We start from the raw sequence: 6,863 nt of genomic DNA on the forward strand, positions 1-6,863 counted from the left end.
AGCAAGGAAATAAAAAAAAGTCATTGCAATGGGATTTTGTCAGTTTGTTTTTAAGCTCTTGTTACTTTAATGAGGTATAATTGGCACATAATAAATAGAAAGTACTTCAGGTACACAGTTTGACCTAGATATGCTCATGAAACCATCTCTGTAATCAAGATGATGAATATCTCCTTGTTCCCAAGTTGCCTCAGGCCCGTTGGTGATTCTTCATTCTGTCCTGACTTCCCCAGTCCCAGGGAACCACTAATGGTCTTGTCGCTGTGGATTTGTTTGTATATTCTAGATTTTTTAAAATTTTATTTATTTATTTATTGAGAGAGTCTTGTTCTGTTGCCCTGGGTATAGTGCAGTGGTATCATAGCTTACAGCAGCCTTAAACTCCTGGGTTCAAGTGATCCTCTTGCCTCAGGCTCCCGAGTAGCTAAGGCTACAAGCACCAATACAACATACAACACCTGGCAAGCTTTTCTTTTTTTATTTATTGAGACAGAGTGTCAAGAAGTTGCCCTGGGCAGAATGCCTTGGTGTCGCAGCTCACAGCAACCTCAAACACTTGGGCTTCAGCAATTCTCTTGCCTCAGCCTCCCAAGTAGCTAGGACTAGACACCCACTACAACTCCCAGTTACTTTTTATTGTTGTTGTTGTGATTGTGGTTGTAGTTGTCATTGTTGTTTTAGCTGGCTCAGGCCAGGTTCAAACCCACCAGCCTTGGTGTATGTGGCTGGCACCCTACCCACTGAGCAATGGGTGCCACCAATTTTTATTTTTATTAGAGACAGGGTCTCACTTGTGCTCAGACTTGTCTCAGTCTCCTCAGCTTAAACAATCTACCCTCCTTGGCTTTCCAGAGTCCTAGGATTACAGCTGTGAGCCACCTTACCTGGCTTCCAGATGTATTCTTTTTTGTTTCATTTTGTTTTGTTTTGTCTTATTTATTTATTTATTTAGACAGTCTCACTTTGTCACCCTTTGTAGAGTACAGTGGAGTCATAGCTCACAGCAACCTCAAACTCTTGGGCTCAAGAGATCCTCTTGCTTCAGCCTCCCAAGTTGCTGGGACTATAGGCGCCCACCACAATGCCCAGCTATTTTTAGAGATGAGATCTTCCTCTGACTCAGGCTGGTCAGAACCTGTGAGCTTAGGCGGTCTACCCACCTCCGCCCCCTAGAGTGCTAGGATTAAAGGCATGAGCCATCAGCCTTATTTTTATTTGTATTTATTTGTTTGTTTATGTTTGAGACAAAGTCACATCGCATCAGAGCTCACAGCAACCTTAAACTCTTGGGCTCAAGAGATCCTCTTGCCTCAGCCTCCCAAGTAGCTGGGACTGTAGGCTCCTACCACAATGCCTGGCTGTCTTACTCTTGTTTAGGCTGGTCTTGAATGCCCAAACTCAGGCAGTCCTCCCACCTCCACCTCCCAGATTGCTAGGATTACAGGCATGAACCACCAGGCCTGCCCCATATGTGTTCTTAATTGCAGTCTGCATCATGATTTTATACATCAGCAGTCTTTTTCTACTTATTCTACCTCTCTAGACAAATGCCATATTTATGTATTCCTCTCACAAAAATAAGAGCTTTTTTATTAAAAGGATGATATTGGAAGGAATAAAATGCTGTTACGTGATTGTCAGCAGTATTTATCTTCCTTATGGGGAGAATAAAGTATTTTGTTTTATAACTAATGCAGTTCTTTTTCTAGTATGATATAAACCTGCAAATTCCAGCCCTACCCCTGGTTATTCTGTATTAAAGTGTTTGAAGTGTTGGGCGTCAACTGTGACTCAAAGGAGTAGGACGCCAGCCCCATATGCTGGAGGTGGCGGATTCAAACCCAGCCCTGGCCAAAAATTGCAAAAAAAAGTGTTTGAAGTGTTAAATAAACCTTAATCTAATTTTATTTTTTCCTGTGTACAGGTGGTCGTGTGATGGTATCAGATTCTGAAAGGTCAATATTATCTCCAGGTGGAAGGTAAAAAAAACCTAATTTCATTACTACTCTTCAACTTCCATGCCTTATAAAGTCTTAGTTTTTAGATTATTGAGATATTAGAATATTAAAAAGGCCGTAGTCACACGTCTTGAGGTTTAATATGCAATTCAATCATTTGGGGATCTTGTAAAAATTCACTTTTTGACTTGGTAAAAACACTGCTTTTGGATAGTGGTGTTGCCTAAATAAAGCTGTGATTGACCACAGTGTGAAGTGGAAAGCCTTAAAGTAGAATTTGCAAATTAATATGTGACTCTACAGTATTTATTTTTTTTTCAAAAGGTAGATTGGAATTAAAGGTCTAAATTCAGTTGACAACTCTTACTCATGCAAGAAATAAATATGTAAATTTTAAGTTGGGCTGTTTGACATTCACCTTGGTCAGGTGAGTTTATACTTGGAGATCCAGTGCATTTGAATATTGTGAGAGTGGCTTTCACTGTTGCATAGCTTGATTGGGGTTTCCTTCTCTTTTCAGTTGTGGTCCCATCAAAGTGAAAACTGAACCCACAGAAGATTCTGGTATGTACTAGTGGTTTTAGAATCAATTGTAAATTTAAGGAAGACTTTTCCTTAGTTTAGAAGGTACCTTTTGAGTCAATATTGTATCATTTTGATGAGAAATGGGCAACCACTACAAATTTGAACTGTGGCATTATTTGTTAATGTTATCGCATTGTACTAAAACCCAGAAAGAGAATTTGCTTAACAAGTGATAACCAGAAGTTCTTTGCTAATTTTACATGTTTTATAGATGATACAGTTATTCAAGCATATAATGTCAAAAGTTAACTTGGTCTATAGTGCCTTTTACAAAAACCAGTGTCTCTTAATCCCCTTTTCCCTTTGTACTCCCATTTTCTACAATGTAAGGAAATCACATTCAATTCTAAGCTGTTTTGGTATTTAATTTCTTATTTTTAAATATCATCCTTAATAGTGTTATTTCATATAGGTTTTTTGGGATAGAATTTTTTTTTTTTTTGAGACAGAGTCTCATTTTGTTGCCCTTGGCTCTGTAGAGTGCTGTGCCATCACAGCTCACAGTAATCTTAAACTCTTAGGTTTAAGCGCTTCTCTTGCCTCAGCCTCCCAAGTATGGGACTACAGGTGCCTACCGCAACACCTGGCTATTTTTTTTTGTTATTGCAGTTGTCATTGTTGTTTTAGCTGGCCTGGGCCAGGTTTGAACCTGCCAGCTTTAGTGCATGTGGCTGGCGCTGTAATCACTGTGCTAGGGCGCTGAGCCTCGGATGGATTTATTGAGATAAGTTTATATACCACATAATTTACCTGTTTCAAGTGTACAATTCAGTGATATTAAATGTACAGTTTTACAGTGATCATCACAAGGTAATGAACATTTCCATCATCCTAAATAGAAACCTCGTGTCCATTTGAATCATTCCCTTTACCATAATTAATCTAGTTTCAGTTTATAGGTTTGTTTTATTTGGACATTTCTTATAAATGGAATTGTATGATAATATTTATTTTTTCTTTTTTAAAGACAGAGTCTCACTTTATCATCTTTGGTAGAGTGCTGTGACGTCACAGCTCACAGCAACCTCCAACTCCTGGGCTTTGGCTATTCTCTTGCCTGAGCCTCCCTAGTAGCTTGGACTATAGGCACCCACCTTATTGTTGTTGCAGTTTTGGTCAGGGCCAGGGCCGGGTTCAAACCTGCCACCCTTGGTATATGGGGCTGGTGCCCTACTCACTGAGCTACAGGTGCTGCCCGGTACTTTTCTTTTTGGAGGCAGAGTCTCACTCTGTAGCCCTTGGTAGAGCGCTGTGGCATCACAGCTCACAGCAACCTCCAACTCTTGGGCTTAAGCGATTTTCTTGCCTTAGCCTCCCGAGTAGCTGGTACACAGGTGCCTGCCACAGCACTCAACTATTTTTGTTGCAGTTGCCACTGCTGTTTTAGCTGGGTGGGGCCAGGCTCAAGGGATGCTCTTGCCTCAGCCTCCCAAGTAGCTGGGACTATAGCTACCTGCCACAACACTAAGCTATTTTTTTTTTTGAAGTATATTTTGAGACAGAGCCTCAAGCTATCGCCCTGGGTACAGTGCCATGGCATCACAGCTCACAGCAACCTCCAACTCCTGGACTTAAGTGATTGTCTTGCCTCAGCCTCCCAAGTAGCTGGGACTATAGGTGCCTGCCACAATGCCTGGCTATTTTTTGGTTGTAGTTGTCATTGTCATTTGGCAGGCCCAGGCTGTATTTGAATCTGCTATCTCCAGTGTATGTGGCTGGCACCTTAGCTGCTTGAGCTACAGGCGCCGAGCCACCTATTTTTTTTTTTAACGAAGCTGTCTGTGTCTTGCTCTTGCTCAGGCTGGTCTCAAACCTGTGAGCTTAGGCGATCCACCCCCCTCAGCCTCCTGATTTACTGGGATTATAGGCTTGAGCCACTGCGCCTGGCTCCAAAGAAATTCTTTATATACTAAAATCACTTTGCACTCTAAAAGATACCAGTCTTCCCCATCTCCTCAAAATCTTTCATGGAATGATAATTTCTGTAGAAATCCAAGTATACCTTCTTTCTTGGTTCAGCCATAGCAAATTTATAGAGAGCTGCAATCTCCAGGGATACAATGGATACTCCAAAAATTGGAAATTGCAGATGCCTGGCCAGGAGACGACATCCCTGAGGTTTTGTCAAAGTGCTGGAAACTGTTATAGTTATTGTCCTTGATAGGTATTATCAACCTCAACATATGTCCTTCCTGGCTGATGAAGAAAGGAACTGCCTTTTGTTTTTTAAAGAGGCAGTCTTAGTCTGTCACCCACTTTAGAGTGCAGTGGCATAGTCGTAGCTCACTACAGCCTTGAACGCCTGGGCTCCAGCAGTCCTCCTTTCTTAGCCTCTTGAGCAGCTGGGACTATAGTCGTGCACCATAATGTTTCTTTAATTTATTTGGAGATGGAAACTTGATATATTTTCCAGGCTGGTCTTGAGCTCATAGCCTCAAGTGATCCTCCTGCCTCAGCCTCTCAAAGTGCTGGGATTATAGTTATGAGCCATGGTGCCTGGCCTTGCTTTCTCTCTCTCTCTCGCTCTCTCTCTCTCTCTGTCTCTCTCTTTTTTTTTTTTTAGATATAGTTTCAGTCTGGCATCCTGGTGTTGAATGCCCTAGCATTGTAGCTCATAGCAACCTCCAACTCTTGGGCTCAGGAGATCCTTTTGTCTCAGCCTTCCAAATAGCTAGGACTACAGGTACCTGCCACAATGCTCAGCTATTTTTTAGAGATGGGGTCTCACTCTTGCTCAAGCTAGTCTCCAACACCTGAGCTCAGGCAGTCCGCCCACCTTGGCCTCCCAGGGTGGTAGGATTATAGACGTGAGCCACCTTACCCGGCCCTTGTCTTTTTTATTATAGCAGTTCTTGTGGGTGTGAGATGGTATCTCATGGTGGATTTTCTTTCAAAATTTTTTCAAAAACTGAGCAGAAAGTACATAGTTTTCATATATCCCCTGTCCCCACACAGTTGTATATTCGCCCCCAACTATGAACATCTTCCACCTAAGTTGATTCTTATCTTTGAACCTATGTTGACACGTTGTTATCACCTAAAATGCATAGTTTACATTAGGGCTTTCTCTTGGTGTTGGACTTGGTGTGGGTTTTGACAATGTATGTTGACATGTATCCATCCTTATAATATCATACAGAGTAATTGCATTGCCCTAAAAGTCACATGTGCTTTGCCTATTTGTTCCTCCTTCCCCTGAAGTAATCTTTTTACTGTCTCTGTAGTTTTGCCTTTTACAGAATTTCATGTATTTTGTTTTTCTTGGGTATTTTTGTTGTTGTTTAGTAGGCCTGGGCCTGGTTCGAACCTGCCAACCCCAGTGCACGGGTCCAGCGCTCTAACCACTTAGCTAAGGGTGCCCACGAATTTTTCATGTATTTTGTTGTGATTTTAATTTGTATTTTCCTAACAATTTTTTTTTTTTTAAGAGTCTCACTATGTCGCCCTGGATAGAGTGCTATGGCGTCACAGCTTACAGCAACCTCCAACTCTTGGGCTTAAGCGATTCTCTTCCTTCAGCCTCCGGAGTAGCTGGGACTACAGGCACCTACCACAATGTCTGGCTATTTTTTTGTTGCAGTTGTCATTGTTTAGTCGGCCCAGGCTGGGTTCAAACCCTCCAGCCTTGGGTGTATGTGGCTGGTACTGTAACCACTGTGCTACAGGTACCAAGCACCTAGTGATTATTGATACTGAGCATCTTTTCACGTAATCATATATCTTCTTTAGTGATATGTCTATTTAAATGTGTCTAAATCTGAGTGTGGTGGCTGATGCCTGTAATCTTAGCTTTATGGGAGGCCCAGGTAGGTGGATTGCTTGAGCATAAGAGTTCAAGATAAGCCTGAGCAAGAGCAAGATTTTGTCTCTACTAAAAATAGAAACAACTATAGTGGCCAGCGCTTGTAGTCCCACCTACTTGGGAGGCTAAGGCAAGAGGATCATTTGAGCTGAAGGGTTTGAGGTTGTTGTTAACTGTGACATTATGGCACTCTACACAGGGCAAAAGAGTGAGAATGTCTCAAAAAAAAAAGTTCCATCTATTTTTAAATTGGGTTGGTTTTTTTCCCCCCTGTTGACCAGTTGTTAGAGTTCTTTATTCTGATAGAAGTCTTTTATCAGAAATCAGATTGCACAGAAGTTTGTGGATAGTTGTTTCATTTCTATTGTTTGTGTTCCTGTAGCTCAAAAGTTTTTAACTTGATAAAACGGAATTTTTCAAGTTTTTATTTTTTTATTTATTTTTATTTATTTTTATTTTTTTAGACAGAGCCTCAAGCTGTTCCCCTGGGTAGAGTGCTATGGCTTCACTGCTCACAG

The 6,863-nt window shown here is 41.4% G+C and overlaps 1 protein-coding gene across 1 annotated transcript in view; it reads left to right on the top strand.

The window, feature by feature from the left end:
* LOC100966998 (general transcription factor II-I) overlaps positions 1–6,863 on the top strand; it is a 96,294-nt gene that overhangs the window by 13,868 nt on the left and 75,563 nt on the right. The window contains exons 5-6 of the mRNA XM_012807874.2: positions 1,925–1,979; positions 2,479–2,522. Of these exons, the coding sequence (XP_012663328.2) occupies positions 1,925–1,979; positions 2,479–2,522 (99 nt within the window). The remainder of the gene's footprint in view (positions 1–1,924; positions 1,980–2,478; positions 2,523–6,863) is intronic.

Source organism: Otolemur garnettii, unplaced genomic scaffold, assembly GCF_000181295.1.
Source record: "Otolemur garnettii isolate 467f Iridium unplaced genomic scaffold, OtoGar3 scaffold00077, whole genome shotgun sequence".
NCBI lineage: Eukaryota > Metazoa > Chordata > Mammalia > Primates > Galagidae > Otolemur > Otolemur garnettii.